The 23,434-nt window shown below is 37.4% G+C and overlaps 3 protein-coding genes across 4 annotated transcripts; 1 reads left to right on the forward strand and 2 right to left on the reverse strand.

The window, feature by feature from the left end:
- Positions 1-826: 826 nt before the first annotated feature.
- abcg4a (ATP-binding cassette, sub-family G (WHITE), member 4a) lies at positions 827-13,974 on the reverse strand (the record flags this gene model as incomplete). Its single annotated transcript, XM_079474052.1, has 13 exons — positions 827-3,947; positions 4,065-4,183; positions 4,558-4,716; positions 5,032-5,132; positions 5,332-5,500; positions 5,603-5,934; positions 6,306-6,420; positions 6,535-6,658; positions 6,820-6,965; positions 7,113-7,163; positions 7,243-7,375; positions 7,461-7,578; positions 13,755-13,974. 13 exons carry the CDS (start codon positions 13,972-13,974, stop codon positions 3,722-3,724), a joined length of 2,013 nt encoding a protein of 670 aa, XP_079330178.1. The 3' UTR covers positions 827-3,721.
- A 4,050-nt stretch (positions 13,975-18,024) lies between these two features.
- On the forward strand, positions 18,025-20,434 carry LOC306905229 (cobalamin binding intrinsic factor-like). Of its 2 annotated transcripts, XM_079475688.1 has the most exons (5): positions 18,062-18,167; positions 18,770-18,930; positions 19,108-19,249; positions 19,543-19,676; positions 19,901-20,434. In XM_079475688.1, exons 3-5 carry the CDS (start codon positions 19,134-19,136, stop codon positions 19,966-19,968), a joined length of 318 nt encoding a protein of 105 aa, XP_079331814.1. In that variant the 5' UTR covers positions 18,062-18,167; positions 18,770-18,930; positions 19,108-19,133; the 3' UTR covers positions 19,969-20,434. The 2 variants fall into 2 exon arrangements, with proteins under 2 accessions (XP_079331813.1, XP_079331814.1); XM_079475687.1 differs by lacking the exon at positions 18,770-18,930 and having other exon boundaries at positions 18,025-18,167.
- Positions 19,778-23,226, reverse strand: LOC306905220 (inactive serine protease PAMR1). The gene is made up of 6 exons (XM_079475677.1): positions 23,061-23,226; positions 21,930-22,176; positions 21,423-21,584; positions 21,089-21,256; positions 20,514-20,717; positions 19,778-20,406 (listed from the first exon to the last, which is right to left on the reverse strand). The coding sequence occupies exons 2-6, from the start codon at positions 22,045-22,047 to the stop codon at positions 20,393-20,395; spliced, it is 666 nt and encodes a 221-aa protein (XP_079331803.1). The 5' UTR covers positions 22,048-22,176; positions 23,061-23,226; the 3' UTR covers positions 19,778-20,392.
- Between the last annotated feature and the right edge of the window lie 208 nt (positions 23,227-23,434).

The raw sequence follows: 23,434 nt of genomic DNA on the forward strand, positions 1-23,434 counted from the left end.
ATGCCATTAGCCAGATTTCACCAGCAAAATACGCAAGGAACTAAAGACTTAATGCAAACAAATGTAAATAAAATGGATGGATGAATTAAAATAAAATGTGCAAAACTGCATGTGCACCTAGAGGCTGAGCAAAAGAAGAAAAAAGGTGGTACCTGTGTTGCCTCTCGGTTTTCACAGCGGCTATGAGCGAGGAACACAATGAGATTAGGGTGCACTCTCATGTTTTATTCTCATATGTGTTCCTCATTCCGTTCACTTTTAATGACTAATCTCACTATGTGCTCAAAGGAAGAGGGCACACTGTATGTGAGCCCTTGCATATAAACCCATCAACACACAAGTCATTCACACAGTGCCAGTGTGCCAGTCCAGATCACAACATAAAACTTTTGTAAATGTATTATACTAAGAAAAAAAACGAAAAGAAAACAAATTTCACAGCTATGCAGAGCTGTGTATATGTATCCTTTTCTTTAAACCAAGCTAGTTTGCACCCAAAAATACTTTAGCATATTGTATGCCATACAGTAGCATTTACTTTTTAGGGTATGCACTATGCACGTTTGTCACTTTTTCCACATGTTAAACACTCTATTTATATCCAGAACTTGTACAACAGTTCTATATCTCACTATGAAAACCATTAAAACAATAATTTAAACAACATGAGATTGTATTATTGACACATAGCATAATTTCAACAGATTTGAGATTTAGGAAGGCTAACTATGTATATAGGAAAATCATACTAAAGAAATTATTTGACAAAATATTGGAAAACTCTAGTGAAGGCTAATGCAGAGACAGAAAGCTTAAGATTGTATTTATAAATGCATTTTTATAATCCATTAAACATGGTTTAGAACATATAACTTACATTTCTGATGAGACAAACATAATAAATATGCAGAAATTGCAATTAATCATGTTTTCTGAACACGCGATTTACACAATTGCGATGCAAGCCAAAACCCTGCAAAATATTTTCATACATAAAACTTAATAAACAACTCTTTTTTTAATATTTCACAATCCCATTACACTTCACCTTCTCATAGTTTGTCTAATCTTAGAGAATTGTTGTAATATGTATTTGTTTAGGCATGCATGCTGCGTAACAAAGAATGTGATGAATGTTAAAATGGATCCAATACTAGTTAATTAAACATGAGTGCTAATTATAAGTGTTTGAATCTGGTGTCTCTCGACTGAGGCTCCATGAACAGTTACCCGTACAAACACACAATAGCACAAAATGGTGATTTGTACAATAGAGAATTGACAGACAACCACAGAAATTATACAGAATATTCAAGGGTTAGATAGGAAATATCACTCACTAGGCACAGAACATTACTATTGTATTGCTATTAGAAACAGGTATTACCCAACTCTCCACACTATAGATCGTAACTGCACATTCTATTACACCTTTGTACCATTAAAGGAAAAGATCTTGTGAACTTTTCCTCAAATCTATCGTCTCAAGCGACTCTAAAGGAAACAAAACACGCTTTTATCTGCCAGGCTGCAGATTGGTTAGTATCACACAATAATAAAAACATTGAGTTGTAGACTCCTGAATAGTTAGTCTGCTCGCCTTATATCGATCTGTCTGTTCTGCTTTTGCGAATGGAGTCTGTGCTCCTAATGCATCTAAGGGTGCTCACCTAGGATCTTGGCTGACCTTGGTTTTCCCTGGGTATACCATAAGGCAAAAAAGCAAAAAACAGCTATAAAAGCAGCATTTTTTGATTGCAGAATGATCAAAAGATCATATTTAAAGCTGTGTGCAATGTTTCAGTGGACCGACTGTTCTTGAAAAGAGCAATCATACCTTACAGTACTATGTGTAAAAGATAAATGCTACTGACTAATGAAAATCTTCGTTCTGATGGCCAACCTCTATTTTGGATTTTTATTTCTCAAATGACAAAACAGCTTGGTTAAGCCCAATGGTTCCAAAAACTTAACTAAGATCTCCTAAAATTAACTGTCTGCTGATTATTTTGCGAAAACAACTTCTTTTGGGAGTATTTTTGGATTACAATGTGCAAAACAATGCCTAACATGATCCTATTTTTTTATTCCAAGTTCCTCATGCTTTTTCCCATCACACTCCCCCTTCCAGGAATTCGTATTTACGGATACAAAAATGAAAGGAATTACAAATGAATGTCCAAAAAGTTTCAATTAAACAACAAACCAAAGTGCATACTGTACACGTATTTACAATTTAGCTTGAAGCATAACATATAGTTTCATTATGTATATTCAGGATATTAGTATTCATCAATATATAAGGAGAAACAGCAGAAATATTTCCACACAGTCTTTTGTGAAAATGTTTGCATTGCATTGCAGTATTAAGTAGTTTGGCTAGGTGGTACAGAAGCAAGGAAAGGGAAGTGTACATACAGATGAAAACAAGAGACAAGTATTAATCCATCCAGGTTTATAAGAAGATGTAGAAACTGTTCATCCAGCATTCCATGTTTCTCAAAACACACGTTTCTGGCCTGTGTGTGGTCGTGTCATTCACTTGATAGTGCAGCTAATGGCAAATGTTGAGTAAAAGTTGAAATCCTCAGGAGTGATAAACGTTCACAAGAGGGTATCACAAAGTTCAGTTGTTATGGACAGGCTTAATGTGAGACATCAGGATTGCACGTAATGTTGCTCCTAAGAAAAAGCAAGTAGTTCAAAGGTGCTTGTGTGATCAGCCACAATAACATTCTTCACCTTTTTGGTCACTATTGGAGCTTTAACAAGTTCAAAGTATGATCCCTGTTGATGAAAACAAAAGAGAAAAAACAAGACGTACGGCCGTTTATCTCTTAAACATTTTCATACAGGCAGTTGTCCAGAAATTCAAGGTAACAGGACAGATGGACTTGATACTCACAGCCAAAATGTTTGTCAAGCAGTTCTCCCTCAGGAGAAAATACAGGCAGTTTGCACTTGCTGCAAAATTCCTCAAATGGTCAGATTAAGGCTGACATGAATTCTTTGCCCAAAACTGCCAGAACTCAAAGAAAGGGTTCTTTAAATCCAGCAGGTCAATGCTATTCTATCAATTCTCAGTGTATTGTGGGAAGACAAAAAAGAAAATGAAGATATGCTGGTTGGTCAACTTGTATCCAGATTAAGCTCAGCAAAGTTCTTGGTTCAGCTGTATGCTTGTCCTTAAGTGCCCGAGGCATGCAGAACACTCTCTTCCAAAACAATATAGCAGGATCTGAATGAAATTCATTAACAATATGACTATCCCTCAATCCCTTTTTCATATGTTGCCTGTTGGCCAATCCACATGCTCTGATGCGATTGTCTTTATAACCTAGACCTGTCAACATGCTTTAAGGTTCAAAGTCACATTAGAGTACAGTGCATTTATCCAGTCAAACTGCATGTAATACATTCAAAAATTAAAATCAACATTAAAATATTTTCAGTTTTTAATTCGCTATTTTATACTCACCCGAGAATAAAAACATTTTCAAGTAGCAAAAACATGAACGTTATTGTTGCACTGCCAGTTAATGGCCCCGGAATCAATGTGCATTTGTTTTGGTGTCTGAAGTTTTTTGCACACAAAGGGATGTTAATGTGCAACAATATTAATGTGTTAATATTGAGAGTATTGTATGTGTGTGTGTGTGTGTGTGTGTGTGTGTGTGTGTGTGTTTTATATAATATCAAATATATGTCTAATATTAAGCTCCTAACGCACAGATTTGACTTTATATCGCAGGACTAGGTATGTGGCAAGTCTCAGAACTAAGAAAAAGCCCCCCAACACAATGAAGTCCACATAGAGCTTAGCGTCCTCCACATCCAGGAGCTGTAACACTTCCTCTGGCTTCTGAAACTTACACACTTTAACTGGACACTCTAACTCTGAGCGGTTCATGCCATAGATTGAAAGAATTACTCCCTCAAAGCCATACCTGGAAAAGAAGAGATAACATTCTTCAGCGTGTAAAATAATAAATCTAAATGTGTGTGTCTTTTGGGGGTTATTATGAGTTTAGGTGAAGGCCTGTTTAGGATTGTTCTCGACTTACCTGACGTATGACAAGTAGGAGCTCCACTGCAGATATTTGGGGATGGTGTCAAAGTTGACAAAGAAGCCTGAGAACAGCAGGACCGGGATGGCAGAGACTGGACCTATGAATGTGGCGACCTGAAGAAGATGAAGTTCACCCACAGATGGTTCACATCACATGCACCAACATCTACGTCATGGATTCCGCATTAATATGTTTAATTAATATATCTAGTAACTGGCTTTTAAGGTAATTTGTAGCCAGCGAATACAATTAAAACAACATCCTACATCTCCAACTCCACAAGTCTATATCTATTTATTGGGTTATGGGATATAATGCGTTAAATTGCAGCAACAGCATCACTTGCATGCTCACTGCAGCTGTGTATTAAGTCTACATACTTCAGCAGCCAAAGCAGATAGTTCCGCCAAGTCCAAAAATATATTATTGTCATGATCATTAACAAGATGGAAATGTATATGTTACAGCTATAACAAAGTCTCCATACCTGGAGTGATGTGGATGCAGCTCCAATAAGAAGCCCCAGAGATTGAGCCACTAGAGCAGTGGAGGTGGACAAGGCCATAAACAGCAGAAATCTGCCTGCTTCTGGAGGCTGCTCTGTCATCCAGTACACTATACTGCAGTACATAATCGGACAAATAATCTAAGAGGGAGGGAGAGAGAGAGAGAGAGAGAGAAGCAGACATAATTCCATAATTTACTCATCTTCATGTCATTCCAAACCTGTGACTTTCTTCTGCAGAACACGAAAGAAGATATTTTGAAGAACGTTGGCAACCAATCAACAAAGAATGCCATTGCCTTCCATTATATGGTCACAAAACCACTTGAGACATTTCTTTTCGCGTTTCACAGAAAATAAAGTGTCATATACAGTGGCACGAGTGTAAAAGTCGATTTTTGGGTGAACTATTTCTTTAACATTATATCATCAAATACGATGTAAAAACAGATGTACCTGAAATGGAATGTCTGCCATTGTCTTAGCCAGGTAATATGCCTTTAGACTGTACCAGTAATTCAGATGTTCCCTCATAAAAACAGACATCTCCAGCGGAACTGCAATGAAAGTATATGCATTATTGAATCAGAGCTTAACTGAATCTGATCCAATTATTGTGTAATGGAAACAACTCTCTGTTAAGTCAATCTAAGTGACTCTAACCAATCACAAATCAAAAAGGGTTTGGTAATCACTCTGCTCAAATAAGTCTTTATGCTCATAATGCCTCACACACATACAAACACATTCTCTTACATGTCAGGACTGTGGGCATGAGTGCAGCAAACATGAGAAACAGCATAGAGAAGAAAAGGAAGCCTGTGTTGTTAAACACTTTGTTGGCATCATTTCCAATGTTCAGGTACAGTAGACCAATCAGCACACCGATACATAAGTGTGACATCACCCTCAGGTGGGTTAATACCTGAACACACACACATATACATATTGATTTAGTTATTTTGTGGTTGCAGTTTTTCAACAGACACAATTTCTAGAGTCAATAACAAGGGATGAAAAGTCCTACCACGTCCCTGGATATAGTGATGAAGGTTCTTTTGAAGAGAATACAGAACTGTGTGAGGGTACTGGTAGCAAATGTGTGTTTCTCAATATGGCCTGAGTCCTGTATGAATAGACAATAACATAAAATGTGTGCGGGGTCAGAGACAGAAAAGCTGATAAACAGACATATTGTATGTACATTGCTTACAGTATAACATTGGGAGTTACAAGATGTTGTCGGGTCATTCTTGTCAATGGAGTTCTTCTTGCCCTCATCTGAGCACAAGCCACCCTGGACGGCCTCGAAGAGTACATGGTTCAGATCACCATATTCTCCTGAAGCTACTTCAATTACTGCCAACACAAAAGTTGTAGAACTCATGCACATGCTGACCGATCAGATGAGCACAATAACACATTATGATGTAACTGTGACAGCACACATACTGTACATCTAGGAGACAATAAAAGTCGATTATTAATTATTCATCAAACGTGTAAACCGTTCATATGACATCATGAGAGTTTAATAGCATAGCCTAGCCTCTAATCGATTCTTCCACTTTTGAATGTGAAAAAACATATGAAATTATTATTATTGATGCGAAAATACAAATAACATCCAATGTATTATCTGCTAGACTGCGCTGCATACATTTTCTTATACATCACATAAAATCTTCTTTAAGAGTCATCTCACACACATGCACAAACTGTATACTCACTGAAGTCTGCAGGATTGTGGTATGTTGGGCAGTGGAGTCCAAGGTTTTTCAGGTAGGGTATTAGGTTAGGTACTGTCCCTTTATATATGCACTGACCTTGGCTTAGGATATACAGCTATAAAGAAAACAGAGTTCTTAAAGCATTTAAAGAGATCATTACACACGTGTGCCCCAAATACACAGTTTTATCATTTTAGCTTGTAGAAATCAAAGAGTAAATAGAGTGTACCTTGTCAAACATCTCAAAGAGTTTAGCACTGGGCTGGTGGATGGTACAGATAATAGTTCTTCCTCCCAGAGCAAGAGATTTTATCAAGGACACCACCTGGAAACAGGACGCGCTGTCTAGACCACTAAACACACAAACACGGAAACAAACACACATGCACATTTTGTGGAAATGAATAGGCAATGTTTTGTAAAACATTAAATATAGATGTAAACAGTCAACATTTCCCTTCAGATTTAGAAAGATTATGCTTAGAAATGTGTGTAATATTGCTGCTATGGGTACCTGGTGGGTTCATCAAAGAACATGACAGGGGGATTATTGACCAGCTCCAGAGCAATAGCCAGCCGCTTACACTGACCACCTGACAGAGAGATTGTACGAGTGTGGGCACACTCCTGCAGTCCTAATGCGGTCAGGATCTCATTCACCTGTCAAACATGATATTAATGGATGTATATGAATTAGTCATGTATAAGAAACAACCAAGTCACCTCACAGTGTCACAGTATTCTAACATTGCTATTCTAACAATTCAGTATTGCTATTATCTGTGCAGAAAAAAAAACTATACTTACCAGTTCTTTTTTAACCTCCATATTTTCATTAAGTTTGAGGTTAGCCGAGACCTACACCAAACAAAGAAACATGAAATTAATGTGCATATGCATAAACATTCAAACATAGATACACACACAAGGCTCTCACCATCATTGCCTCTCGTGTTGTGAGATGTGGCAGTAGCATATCATCCTGCATGATGTAACATGACATTTTTCTGAAGGTGCGGAGGTCACGGGGTCGCCCATTGACCAGAATCTGACCTTTCATGCCCGTCTCTCTGCATAGAGACAGATCATTTTAATTATATTATAAATATTATGAATATTCATTCTCTCCTAATGAACACAAACATGCATGCTCACCTATAACCAGCAAGTATGTTCATGAGAGTAGATTTTCCAGCCCCTGAGGGTCCCATGATTCCAATAAGCTCCCGATTGCAGAACTTTCCAGAGAGACACTTCAGAAGGGCTTTAAATCCTGTAGAAAGTATCAGCATTTTTTTATAACAGTAGCCAGCTTTCCAACTTGCACAACTAAGGTAGTTAGCAGCAAACAAACAGGAGCCTGATTCTTTGCTATAAGTCCAATTAAGTATGTTTTGTTTGAACAGTATGTTGATTATGCAACTCTAGAATAACTAACTTCTAATAAAATTATACAAAATAATTAATAACGTTGTCAAATATTTTACACAATTAACACAATATTTACATTTAGGCATTTGGGAGACGCTTTTATCCAAAGCGACTTACATTGCATTATCCTATACATAGGTCCCCTGGGATCGAACCCACAACCTTGCATAGTTATTGCCATGCTCTTACCACTGAGCTACAGGAAAGCTTCAGGAGCTGAGCTGACCTCAGATTCAAGGAAAACTGTACAATATACTGTAATTTTCACTAATAAACATCATGAAGAAAATTCCCAAGCATTTTATTTATTTACAGTATGTCACTTAACGTCAATAGCAAAAAATACATTCTGTTCATCTCTGGTGGAATGAACTGGTATAATGATCTGCTGAGACCAATTGCAAGAAACAAACCAGAACCCAATATATTTTAGTCTTACAATATAAAAAATAGTTTGAGATCAAATAATAATAAGTGGCCTGACTGTTGAGGTCCCCTGTGTTAGTGAGTCATACCGTTGGCAATTATCTATGCAAGGAAAAAACTGGAACAGCAACTAAAATATTTGTTAACTTTTCATTTTTGTTGGATATATTGTTTTCCCCTTTTCTTTTTATGTCTCCAAACCTGTTTCAGGCAATTCAGTCAAGTCACCAGCCATATTTACGACCCTAGAGAGCTATTTCTGTTCAAGTAAGTAGTACTATATCTTATACAGCTATGATTAAATGCAGAACTTTTGCTTGTGTGGGATCAATTTTTTACGATTTCTCACATTTATTTTACGTATGAATTGCCCGTCTCTACTATAATGTCGCTACTATATTCTCTATATGTCAATCAAACCTATGAATCATTAGTGAGGTTATAATAGCTTTTTAATTTCCCTCTTCCTCTCAATTCTGTGCTAAAGTAACGGAAATAAAAATTAAACACTAAAAGCAAAAGATGATGGCAATCCTCTCAATTGCTCTTTAACGTCCTGAATGCTACTCTGCATCTCAATGATTTTGTTTTGAGGTGTGAATGTATAATAATATCAATAACTCATTCACAAATTATATTCTATGTATATTCATGTAAGCGATAATTAGACATCCTCATTCAAATTTTCTACATGCTGATGTTGCGTAACCCGAGCATCCATCTCCGCATGAGATCTGTTGCATGCGGATCTGTATTCTGAATATGAACTGAATTGGGATCAGCCTGAAAGCATTCTTGAAAGCTTAAACACGCTGGATCAATAAATGCATCCATGCAGTCTGTGGTTATGTGCTGATAAGGAAAAAGCATCTATAATATCCAAGCAAAATGGTTAAGACTAGAGCACATTTTTATAATATAATATTTATAATTATTAGAAGGATTTCTGAAACATAGAAGTGTGCAGTATAGCAGTCTGAAATGTAATGAGCTAGTGGAGTGCATGAAGGTGCCATCTGTGTACAATAAATGAGAAATTCGAACTGAATTTAATATCTGGTGCGGTAAAATATACAGTTGCTATTTAACACATAGATCATCAAGTTCAGAGATAGTCGTCCTCTGGCAAATAAAATCATTGTCAGAAAGCAATAGTCTTTAAGCATTAACAATAACTCATTTAAAGGATTTATTTCATATGTATTAGAATCTATCTAACATCTGTGTCAGGAATCTTTGTCAAAACCCACAGTTTCATATTTTTCCACGGCAATTGCATCCAAAACCCCTCCATGTTTATGACAAGCACAACGATGGGGGAGAGACAGTGAGAGGGGACAAAAACAGAATGGAACAAGATTTTGCAGTCAGATTGAGAAAATAAGACATGACAGGAGTCTAGTGAGAGAGACAGAGTGGAGCGAAAGCGACAAGAAAAAACTATAACAACAGAGGCGGATCAATAAAGATGAAAAGCTAGGACAGGGAAAACAGAGGTAAGAGGCAGTTTGACATTTGGGGGGGTGGCAGAAAAACCACACAGCTTCAGCCGTCAAAAGCGGTTTTCAGCTTGCACATAACCACGATTTGCTCTGAGCTTATTTACATATATAATCATGCTAAGGGAAGGGGCGGTACTTGAAGTACGGACGTGTCCTTCAGTAATATGTCTCTAATATAACACACTTCCTGATTATTCAGTAAAGGTATGTTTTACCAGAATTTTAAGCGAATGCAAGCCAATAGATTTGTATTGTATTGCATCCGAAAAGGCTGTAGTCAAGTAAGTCTAGCTGGTTAAGCTCATTAAAGAGATGTTGTGCGGTTACCAATGTTGTTCAATATCTTTTGTGTTCTGTGGAATAAAGTCATACAGGTTTTGAACAGCACATGGGTGAATAAATATTTAAAGGATTTTTGTGTGAACTGTCCACTTAAGAAGCAAGTATATCAACATATTACAACAAGGTCTTTTCAACAGGGTAGTTCTTCAAAAAATAAATACACATATACTTTCATAAAAAAACATATAGACCTACGAACACTATCCCTCCAACAAGGAACAAGAAGTTTAAAGGTCCAGTGTATGAACTTTTGCGGCATCTAACGGTGAGGTTGTGAATTGCAACGAATTGCTCACTCCACCCCTACCGCGGTGTATGTAGATAGAAATCGGTCATTCTACGGTAATAAAAACATAACTCTTCATTATGTAAGGTCTTTATACACCTCTAAAGACATAGTTATGTATATTATATTGCATTTCTGTCAATAAATCCTCCAAAAAATTACACACAGCACATTTTAAATTAATGAGACATATATATTTCAGTGGCATGATACATTGCAAACTGCTGTAACCTAAATTGCCCATGAAAGAGTTTGTTTCACAACAGATGGAAAAACATAGGGACAGCATAATGAGGTATGAGTTAATAATGAAACAATGGCATACTAATATATGAACCGCGCTTAATAGTGAACAGTCTAATGAGGTTCAGATGCCATATACTGTATATACATACAAGTAGTTCAGGCGCAGACCGTTATCAATGTCATAGAGAACATTACGATGTATATAAAATTAACCCCCTTTCAGTCAAGTCAAGTCAAGTCAGCTTTATTTATATAGCGCTTTTTACAATTTTCATTGTTACAAAGCAGCTGTACAAGAAAACATTGACTATAAGCAAAACATAAAAGGTTATGCAAGTCAAAACACAGGTCAAATATCACACACACTATAAATTCCTAAATGCAGTGTTAATTAAATAAGACTATAAAATTCTAGTAGCCCCCCGGCCGGCAAACAGTGCAAAACAGTATGCAAACGGTGGCGAGGAACCCAAAACTCCATTGGAGGAGAAACAAACCTCAGAGGGAAACCAGGCCTAACCAGGGGATTCCAGTTCCCCTCTGGCAAAAGCTGCAGCCTCTGCGCAAGCTCGACAGTGCTTACACAACAAGGTAAAATAAAAAAAGTTAGATTTAAGATTTCAGTGCGCATGTGTAGATCTTATGATCTAGTGTAGCGTGTCTACATCCTATGTCTGTAGTCAGTTTGCACCATGTGTGTGTGTATATGTAAGTGTCGTGCAGTGGTGTAAAGAATTGGAGTAAATGTAATTAGTTCTATTGGCTACTTTGCAGTTGTACGGAGTATTAAAGATACAGTATTAGCAAAGTTTACGCTCTACTTGACTACATATTTGAATAAGTATATGTACTCTTTACTCCACTACATTTGTAATGACTAATGAAATTAGGCCTACACATTACATTTTGCATGGCACCTAACTTTTTCTGCAGCAGTTTATTTCTGCTACAGAAGAAGCATTATTTCCATTTACAGGGCATTGTCTTGTGCATTTTGGCCTTACTTACAGAAACTTGTCAACATGGCTTCTTTATGCAAATTCTGGTGCATTATCAGGTAGTTTACATCACTGGTGTTTTATGTTAGAAGAGGACATTGGCGATAAGGCCAAACCCAGCATGTTCAGTGCAAAAAGGCTTTGACCTTTGTAATTGTTTAGATAACATTATTTTATTCATCCGTTTTACTGAAGAGAGACTTGGGTGTTTGTAATAGATGGTGTTAGGATGTGTATGTGTTGCTCAGCATGCTATAGAGGACATCAAGTTACAGAAGCTGCTGTGTGTGCAACCCTTATCGTTCACCAGCATTAACCGAGCCTCTGTGTGTGCTGCTTACTGGCGAAAATACACAGAGGTGTTAAAAGCGTGCATTTGTGTGAGAGAGATATAGATAGAGAGTGGGGGCAGGATCCAGGAGAGAGAGAGAGTCATGCTCATAAATTTGATTGTTGGGTTATGCAGGGAAACCCCATGAGCAGTTCAAATGGACCGTGATCAATATATAAAAAATAAACTGGAAAGAATGAGGAACATAGTGCCTGTTATCACCGGCTATATAACAATCGATGTTATGCATAAGCAGTACAGTAACCTTAGTGGGGAACTCTAACACATTTCAGTGGTTAATATGTAGAGATATGTACCAGACCTGTACCAGGGGCCAGTTGGATAAACTGCTTAGACTTAGAAGTAAGTCATCAAATTATTTTCTTCAAGACAGGTCATAACTTCTTTAAATCAGTTACATAAATAGGTATATTGGTCTTATTGAAATACGAAAAGACTGATTAGTCCTAACTAATTGCTAGTCAGTGAAACTAGTTGTCAAGACACAGTCTTAACTTAGCGGCTAAGTTTATGAAACTTGGCCCAGTTATTGACATACATAAGACCAATGTTCTAACACAAACTATTTACACCAATTAAACTATCCACAACCATGTTAAAGGGACATTTAACCCAATAATGAAAAGTTCACCCAATAATGAAAAACCATTTACTCCCCCTTGTGTTTCAAACCTGTACATGTATTTGTTCTGCTTAACACAGATATTTTAAAGAATGTTGGAAAACTCCACAAAAATTCTGTCATCATTTACTCACCCTAAAATGTTGTTATTCTGCTGAACACAAAAAAAGATATTCATAAGAATGTTTGTAATCAAACAGTTCTGGGGCTCTACTGACTACTATACTAGGAAATAATATACCTGGTAGTCAATAGTGCCCCAGAACTGTTTGATTGCAAACATTCTTACGAATATCTTTTTTGTGTTCAACAAAATAACAAATATTTGAGGATGAATAAATGATGACCGAATTTTCATTTTGGTGTGCACTGTTGCTTTAAATTGCTCCAAAGCTACCCTTCTGCCCTCCTAGAGGCGTGTCTACCTTCTGCTTATGACATCATTGGATATGATACAGCCTTCAGATAACTGTATTTCTTATTGCATCTCCTGAGCCAAAGAGATGACAATGTCAGAAAAGTCTAGGCAAGATAAGCTATAACCCTAAATTAAATGCACCCTTCAAAACCAGCCTGGATTCTGCAGACAGTGTGAAGAACACAATGTACAGTTATCCCCTTCAACCACAAAAATGGGTGGTGTAGAGGGAAAGGGTCCCTATCAGCATAATGCATGTGAGCGTGCATGCGTGTGGGCTGAACTCACGTTGGACTGGTTTAGTCAGCCTACGGCAGCAGACAGCTGAGTCGTCTGGGGAAGTGAATTATTTACTATATCTAAAGTCTGCTGAGAACAGCACTCTACACAGTCCAACACACAGGGTTGAGTAAGTGTGATAGAGAGAAATAGTATGTGTGTTGAAGTGTGCTATGTCATCCCATGTTTGTGGTTGGGAATCACTGAAAGTTCTGGTGTTTCAAACACTGCACCTTAAAGGTACAGTGTGTCATTTTGGGGAGGATCTATTGACAGAAATGCAATAACTATGTCTTCAGAGCTGTCTAAAGAACTAACATAATGAAGTGTTATGTTTTTATTACCTTAGAATGATCTATTTCTATCTACATACACCGCGGATCCCCTTACCTGTGTCAGCCACCGTAGTCTTTCGAAAGGGAGAGGGGAGGGGTGGAGTGAGCTATTGGTTGCAATTCGCAAGCTCACCTCTAGATGCTGCTACATTCACTGGATCTTTAAAACTTTGACTAAATCGACCAAATAAAGTAATGGATTCTCACTGTACCTCTCCTCCTCCAGCAGGGGCCTTCCCGGATGGTGTATGAGATTTCTGTAAACTCCAGGTCCACCGCTGAACGCCGAGGCAGGTGAGAAAACCTCTGCGCATCTGTAATGTGGTTTTCCACCTTCTTCAAATGAATAAGCATGGCAGCATCTGGAGGAGCTGGTTTGGTCTCCTCCATGGGTATGGAAACTGTACCCGGCTCTGAAGGCTTTGCAGCCATGCCCGGAGCCTGGAAAATGTGTGAGGAGCAAGGGGGAAGATCCTTATAATGAACATAATTAGACACATGCATCTGATCAAATACTGTACACCTCATGTGTACACAGCAATCAAATGAACCCAAACTATGCAATCACTTCACAGTCATTCACACACACTTATGCAAACCAAACCTCTCTTAGGTAAGTGGGGTGTACATTTAAGCACCTATTTAAGCATGCCATACATCTGAAAGGAAACTGCTCTTAAAAATGAAACTGTGTACATTTAGTATGAAATAATATGCACTCATAAGGTCCTAAGGTGCCTCATTTTTAATACAGCACCGCTTCAGAGAAAGCTTTTGTAATTTTTTCTTTAAAGTGACGTCATTCTCTCACGCTAACCTTATTACGATACCTATTAACATAAAATGACGTGCTTATGCATGGGATGATGGATAAGCACTTAGAGTTGCGGAACTATTATTGCATGGAATTCAATACCAGAATTTGAATCTACTGTCTAAAAAAATATTTTTCCATTTCCGTGGGGCCAGACACTGAAGATTTGGAATACAGATGAAAAGACCATTGCATCCATTGAGCATATCTGTATTAAGTTTTTTTCGTGTCATTACTAATGCAGTGCATTCTTAGCTTAATTTATATAATCTAAACTAAACTAGTTTTCTGATGGATGTGGAAAGGCTGAATGTAATACCAGAGCTGTTGTAAAGCATAAGGTTTCAAAAACCGCCTGACAACAGTATAGTGCTGATTCACATGGACTTATGACCGAGAAAAGCACAACCCTACACACACCACAAATATTTAAAACATACAAACATGCCATTCACTTGTTCAGAATTATTGGGGATTAGTCCACAGCGTCCATCGCACTTCTGCAAATGTCAAATCAGCATTTAATTAAAAATCACCACTCAAATTCAATGACACTGCAAAATGTTGCGCAAGGCAACAGGGGCATAAACAGTCCTGACAGCAATGAGAATGTGAAATCCATATGAGTTATTGTATTTCACGTCAATGAGAATGCACTTAGACAGCAGAAGCATCTAAACCAGTTCCGGGGGCAACGCTTGATAGGGCCATGCCTCTCTGAAGACCAAATGTTTTCATTGTTGCCAACAAGCAAATTATACAGTTGAAGTGCTTGCTTGTCAATACGCTGCATTCCATGAGGAAGGGCTTGTGTATTTTGTATTATGAGTAAGTGACGGAAGACTGAAGGATCTAACAAACCAGTGCTTCCAAAAGCAGTGATCTAGAAGGCTATAAATCCATATGGGACACCCAACACTCACAATGAGTGTAAATGAGAAAACATGACCTCTATAGTAAGCTCAGTGTCATTGAATGACGAAGATTGTATCATTCCTGATGCTGTGATGGTGGTCACAGCTGGATGAAATAATTGAATCGGTGATGAAGCATAAATCCTCATTGGACAAAACGTTTAGCCAATCCATAGATCAAGCCGATTACGGCCCATCCTCTTTTCGATTCATCTTAGTTAATAACAACAGGTTTGGAAACGTATAAGTATTTCCAATCCAGAATTACCTTATTTTCCCACTATGTACAACTTTATTTACGGTGCTTGACTGTATTAGTAAAACACTGTCTGACTCTAAAAGCTGTTTTCAGATCATTCAAAGAAAGGCCATATCTATAGAGAATCACAGCCTGGCTGTTCCGAGATCTGTCAGAGATAGGTCACTGCCTAAGCTCACTCACTGGTCCTCGATCTACTAACACAAATATGAGACAGAATACACAATAAGCTATTTTGTTAAGAGGACAGTCTAATCAAAAACATTTTAAATTAAGCTAAAATCTATGTATAGCTTCCTCAAGGAGAGTACTGCATGTGCTCTAATTTCTCACACACTAAATCTTTTATACAGCATCCATCACATGCCTGTCAATGACATCACTCGCATTCAAAACACTGGTCAGGACCCTCTACAAGTGATAATGCAAACACGCTCACTCACATAATTGCGTGATACGTACTTTTTTGACGTGTCGAGTTGATCAAAAGAAGACTCAACGGGCTGTGTCGATCCTTACAAAAATATCCAATTCATACCCTCGCTCCCAATTACATCATATGTATAAACCAGAGCGATCAACAGGAGAGGGCAGCGTATAGTCCCGCCGAGAAAAAAGATGCCCAGTGCGCGTCAGGGTCCGTTACACGCCCGTTCCAGCTCACCGGTAAAGAAGAGTATGTTCTTCTCCTTCAGAAAACCGCTACACATCACATTCATTTCGTTGATTGGAAATACTCATATCTGGAGACAATCTCCATCCAAAACAACCATAAGAGTCATGAATAATTAAAAAGATGCAGCGTCCTTGTTAAAGCGTGAGTTTGGTTTCGGACAGGAGATGGAAGGACAAACCGCGACTCGATCATTGCGCATCTACATCGGTCATCCAGGACGCGTACGGTGCTGTAGGGAGAAGAGTTGCGCTTCTCCGGATGCTGCACCGCAGTAGCTGGTCATTGCGCGCAGTGATCAGAGTATCCTGGCACGCCCGGTGGTCTGAGATACTGGGCGTAACTTGCAGGCTGAAAGGGCTTGGCCGAAATAAACCCGCGTTAAACAGTGGGAGGCAAGAAAAGAAGCCGTGATAATTCAGTTACCTACACGTTGTATTGTCTTTCTTCTTTTTAAAGTAAATTATGGTTATTTAATATTGCAGTTTGAAGTTACGTTTAGTTTCTTTTTTTCTGATTCAAAAGTGGATGGTATTTCACCGTTATGCTAAAGTGTTTTGTTATTTGTGATGCTCGTTAGCTGTGGGGTGGGTTACATTATAAACTCCTCTGCGTGAAAGTGAGGGCAGGGTTGGCATTGCGCCATCGTACGACACGGGGCAGGTGGGGATCTCAATTTCCCCATGATCCGGGAGAGAAGTCAAGCCTGTCCACTCACCAGTCTGCGCTATAACGATGGGCTCGAAGATGTGGCCACATGTCAATAAAAACAAAGTGAATATCGTGCAAACGGGGGACTGGGCTTTTTCCAAATTTAGGGCAGGAGCAAGAAACGTATGGAAAATCTATTTTTAGATACCGTTGTGTAAGAGGTTACTTCGGGGAGGAAAGCAAGGGAGGGTGGGACTATGGAGATGATGGAGACGAAAAACACAAAGGGAAATTACCTCCTATCCGGTAGCATAAGAGAATTGCGTGCGCGCGGTCTCTTTAAAGGCGGCACCTGCGCATCCGCTGGTGCTGATGCTGCAGTGGTCGGGTTACTCTCGGTGAAACCGATGGGGTAACTAGCGTTCAAACGACGCCCTATATTATTCACTCGCAGCACAACTACTGTTACTGCTGTGACACTTAATATCATTGTTGATAAAATACACCGGATTGATATTACCAGACAGACGCTCATATATGAGACAGACAGACAGACAGGCATATATGAGACATACAGACAGAAACACAAACTGTTAAACGAGTTTATTCAAGGAGTTTTTATTAATTGCAGTATAAATAGCCTACATATCTGTTGGTGAGTCATTGTCGTGGCAGAACTTGCTCACTGAAGTTAAACTAAGACTCCAAGCAACGCTGCAAAAACACTTTTTTTCACACGAATTGCAAGAATTCTTCAAGTCATTCATTTTCCCTTTGCATATTTACAATTTTCTACATACATTTCAACATGAATGCTTTTTTCTATTAACCAGTGTGAAGAAGCCAAATTAAATCATTGGAGGAACAATGTTGTAAAAGATCAATTATGTATTGCAGCTGGACACTTTATTGTACTGTTAGGAGGCATTGAGAGGTCAGGGAGAACCACACCGCTATGTTTAAGTTGATTGTCCGTTTATTATCTGACAAAGAGAGGCTTATACAGTATTAGTCACAGATCCTTGAAAACTGGTATGAAGTTGTTTAGCCAAGGAACAGATCGTTTCTTTCCCACCAGTTATCAGAAAGTACACATATACAGACGGCAAATTATGAAGGTTAAGTTAAACAAACAGTGCGGGATTTCAATCATGTGAGCCACGTAAGCAGTAATATAACATAAAGTAAAGCTTCGGTGTGTAAGAGACACTCAGAAACACTGAACAAGTTGTAGAATGACTCTAAGAATGACTGGTCTTTTGTGCTTTGTAACTTTTCTGCCTTTCCTTACCCTGGGGCTGCCGACAAACCCAGGTGAGCAAACAACATAAGTTTTCTTTGTTAAAGCCATGAAAAAGTTGAAGATAACTTGTAACGCGTTATACTCTATAGCTTGACTGCACTGCAAGTTACTTAAGCTAAAAACATGTGAATAACGTATGTTCACAATATTTGTTAAAGATTATTGCTGTATAGATACATTTCTTACAAAGCATTTTTGTCTTGTTTTCTGGTACAAATATCTTGTACATTTTTGCTGTCAACTACCCAAATAATGTTTAAAACAAACTGGTAAAATCATTGTTTTATATAATTTATATTTATAACATTCACATTGTTATTTATGTATATATAATATTCATATTTATCATATTAATACTAATATTAATATTTATTTTGCATTGGGGGTTTTTATGTCACACCATAGAACACATGTGGTATATTGGTCAAATCAAGATTTATCTATTTGTTCTTGACAAAGAAAGTGATATTTAGCCTTCAATTTAGTTTGACCTTTTTCTTATTTTTCTTTAATTCCTAATTTAAAGTGAAAGTTCACCCAAAAACAAACATTCTGTCATCATTTACTCACCCTCTTGTCATTTCAAACCTTTATGACTTTCTTCCCTTTGCAGAACACACAAAAAAAGCGAACAGCTCTGGCCCCCAATCACTTTTATTGTATGGACACAAAACCAATGCAAGTGAATGGGGAATAGTTAACAACATTCTTCAAAATATCTTCTTTTGTGTTCTGCAGAAGAAGGATGTGATACAGGTTTGAAATGACAAGAGGGTGAGTAAATGATTACAGAATTTAAAATTTTAGGCGAACAACATATATAAAATATATTTAGATGCTTCTACTAGAAAGCAACACAGAAGTAGTAAGAAATAACATTTTTGCAATGATTGCAGTTTGACTCCATGTTCCAACTGAATCTTTTTATCTCACTTTTTCTGTCCTGAACAGTTGACTTTGAAACATATCCTGTTAAGATGACTGTCTTCAATGAGCTCACAAATGAAAAGACCCCCTTCTCCAGCTCTGTGATAGAGGGAGGTGTGCTGTTTGGGGTCTTAAATAATCTTGAAAAATCCAACAATGGATTCAGGTATTTCAATTGTATTTCATATCCAGCAAATTGAAATCTGATTCCAAATAATTCTGTCTAGCTATAATTAATGATGATGGATCAAGCTTACATAATATAATTGGAAAATTATTAAACACGGTTAATGTATACACTAGGGGGAGACAAAACCAAGGCTATTTGTGTTATACCGGGTCAATTTGTGTAAAATAAGATGTTAGCAGGTTTAAACAAGACTGAGATGTTATTACAGTCAGGCCTGACTTGATATACGTGTTGTGCTGATTTGTTACTTTTGTTTTGTTATGCAATAGTTTCACCTATTCTATTCATGATGACTTTGGAATATTTCTGGAGAGCGTAAACGGAGTGGCTGGGTCTAATGAGGATCAAACATACTGGGAGCTTCTGACTGAGAGGGGAGGGAACCTGATTCGACTGGACATTGGTAATGGTCCTTGATCTATAAAAATAATTTTAACACATTCTATATATCCATAATCGCAGAATGCTTTTTAAATGTCATAGAGCTAGATGAAAACCATTTTATCTACTAATATTTTGTTTTATTTACAACATAAAGTCTTATTTTAAAAAGCATTTAGAATTACAGTGAGAACATTAAGTACAAGAGCGTCCACATTATGATATTTATTCATTTTTTATTTGTAGGAGTTGGCTGCTACCAACCCAAGAAAGATGAGCATATTGTCCTGAGGTTCACCACTTGGAAAAAATAGATCTATCAGATGCATTCTCTGGTTACAAAGGATACCCCTTTAATTCAGATTTAAATATTAAGACATATATTGAATAAATCTTTGTTCAGGAATGTAAAGCATTAAAAATGTGCCTGTCAACAATGAGACAAACAAATGATATGCAAACACATAGTATACAGTGAGTGCTGTCATATACAATGCTCTCACAGTTCACTCCTCACCTACAGGAGTTTAGTCAAGGACCATAACAAGATTAAAGATTTAACACTGTAACACTGCACTAAACACAGATCAGGGAAGACGTGCAAAGTTTTATAATACCTGCGTATTGTAATGTCGTCATCTTCAGTGTGAGTTCTGTCAAGTGTCTCTAAACAATCACTTAAGAAATGTCCTGAAGTTCATTCCATAACTTCCATAATTATTTCACATAATCAATTTTCTATCCTGCAGAGGCTAAAAAATAAACAAACATTTGACAGTTGTTCCTGTAAATTGTTTCATTTAAGAAATGTTTTGTTACTGCTGTAAGGGTTTAACTAGCAGTGAGTTAGTTCACCTACCACAGGGAATGAAGCAGTCACAGTCGCAGTGGTTACAGCGTGAGAACCAGCCCTTCCAGCCCGGTTGTTTAGTCCTGCAGTTTTCAATGCGACTGCACTGATGGTTCAGAGGGACCGCATAGCTCTTAGCATCTGGACAGGTGGATGTGCATGTTCCGTCGATGTCCCTCTCATTGATCTCTACCCGCCCAAGATGACACACTCCTAATAAGCACACATGAGAAAGACCAGCAGACACACATAATGATGAGTTTGATAAAATGGATTAAACATATACATATTGAATGTATACAGTATATACAGTAAATAAAACTTTAAAAAAGACCAGAAATTGTGAATAATAACAGTCTGACAGGCTCTGCAGATTTTTTGTATTTATCACACATTATTATACTAATAAACTTTATAGTATTCATTTATTATACATTTATTAGAGATTGATATTATAATAGATATTAGTAGATATTTTTACCTTTTGCATTAACAGCTCAGCCAAAAGCTGAGGCCTAGGACTGATTAGGTAGTCTGAATTTGTCTAAATGTTTCTGCTAAAATCCAACCAATCCATGACTTACGTAGACAGGATGGTTTGGGTGTCCATTTTCCATTGGACTGGCAGGCTCGGGCAGGATCCCCCACCAATACAAACCCCAGTCTGCAGTCATAACGCACCACAGAGCCCACCCACCAATCACTCCCGTACACCATCCCATTAAAATCTACATCAGGCTTCCCACAATTCACTATAGCAAAGAGAACCACAAAGAAATTAAATGCACAATACATTACACAGAATGGTTGAAACAGAAAGTAGCACAATTGGTGTGGGCTTGTGAAAAGGCTTTTGTTCCATAAAACTGTTAAACACATCTTTGCATGTGTAAACCTAATGATGATCGTAAATTATACCTCTACAGAGGGATTTGTAACCCATCCAGCAGCAATCTGAATCTCCACAGATATCTCTCCTCAGCTCCTTGTGTCGACCCCTGCACCCTCCGAAACAAAGTGGCGCTGTCCCAGACCAATATGTGTCTCCAAGTTCATCTTCCTGTTCCACTTCTAACAGACCTAAAGCAAATATTTAGTCATTACACTCTTATAATAAAGGTGCTTTAAAGGTTCTTCACTGATATGCCATAGAAGAACCATTTTTTGTTCCACAAATAACTACTCAGACAAAGATTCTTTAAAGAACCATCTCTTTCTTACTTTTTTATAATCTGAAGAACCTTTTATCACCACAAAGGACCTTTTGTGAAACAGAAAGGTTCTTCAGATGATAAAGGTTCTTTATGGAACTGAAAGGTTCTTCTATCTCTGGCATCAAAGAACCTTTTAAAGCACCTTTTTAACAGTGTACGGTTCAAATGCATACATCATTATATATTACAGAACTATAAAGGCTTTTCTTACCACTGCCTTGATAATCTTCCACAGTTGTTGCTTCAGTCAGTGCAGTTATAGGCCCTTGAGCAAACACTCCTTGCAAGAAGCTTAGAAGTATTAGCAGCAGAGCAGCTTCTGAATTCATTTTGTTTTAATATCTTCTCAAATTCTATCTATGCATCATCAGGTCTTCTCAATCCCAAGTGGCCCTTAAGCATTGAGCATTGAGTATTTCATCACTGTCCTAACAAGGTTGGTTAGAAAACCTGTTGTCCTGTAGAGAGAGAAAGTCATAAACTCACTCAGGACAAGAAACGGTGTCCACATTGCGATCTCAACAAAATTGAGAAATTTCCTAACGAATGCACAAAATACATGGGTATAAGGACAATGTTTTGTGGAAAAATCAAGTCCATACACCAGACGTTTGAAAGTCTATCTGTTAGGAGAACACAAGGACTGCTGTGTGTTAGCTGCACAATATGTGTCTGCCTGTCTTAACAAATGAGAAAACAATGAATCTGCCCTGAACTGATGTTTCCAATATATGTACATTACATTACTAGTTTTCTTTATTCTGCTACTTAAATGTATATTGTGCTTTTGTAAATCTTTGTTATATTCTCTATTTCTGTTTTTCTATATTTACATGTTATAAACTACTTTAAGTTGCACTACATACATCACATTTTATTTTGTTACTATAATTTTCTTTATTTTATTTTATAGAGATAGACATCTCTAGGCAGATTATCAAATACCTAATCTGTTTTCGTAAAAAATATATTTAAAAACAAAACAGATTAGGTATTTGATAATCTGTTATTATCCGGACAAACTAAAGAGTTACTGAGGGACCATTTCCCACTTCAGTGTTTGTGGGGGCATCCAATTTTCAAACGTTTTGCAAATCTTCTGTTGTTATAAACCAGTTATTGCCAACACTGTCAGTGTAAGATGTGGAAACACAAAGACACCAACACAAATCACAAAAATCTTCAAAAAGATTAAAACAGCTGTCATCTTTAACTTGTTAAAGAACAACAAAATATTTACTCCTAATAATTATTAACATTTTCACGTATATTTCTACATAAAAAATAAATTATATCAATATTAAGGCTGATCGTTTTTAGACAAATTAAAAGTTGCACTTACTTTATCAAACATTTGCTGTCATAGCATCCATACAGAGCGGAGTGTCAAAAGCAGAAAAGTGCAGTGTTCAGTACAGAACCGAACCCTTAATCTTGTTAACCACCTGGCATAAGATTAGAGGAGATGAGAGTGAACTGTAAGAGCAGTGCATTTACTGCACTAGTACAGTACACAGTTTGTTTGAAAGAGACATTATTTGGATGTATACGTCACAAAAAACAGCGTTATGTTTTGTTCAAACTAGTTTTTCTGCGCTTTTAAAAAAACCTGCAAGACAATAAAACCAGTTATTTTTAATTAATAACCAAATTAATTGTCATTTTTTGAATGAGCTTGACTAAAACGTTAACATATTACATGTAGTTGCTGACATG

The sequence above is a fragment of the Barbatula barbatula genome (genome assembly GCF_947034865.1).
Source record: "Barbatula barbatula genome assembly, chromosome: 2".
In the NCBI taxonomy this organism is placed as follows: Eukaryota; Metazoa; Chordata; class Actinopteri; order Cypriniformes; family Nemacheilidae; genus Barbatula; species Barbatula barbatula.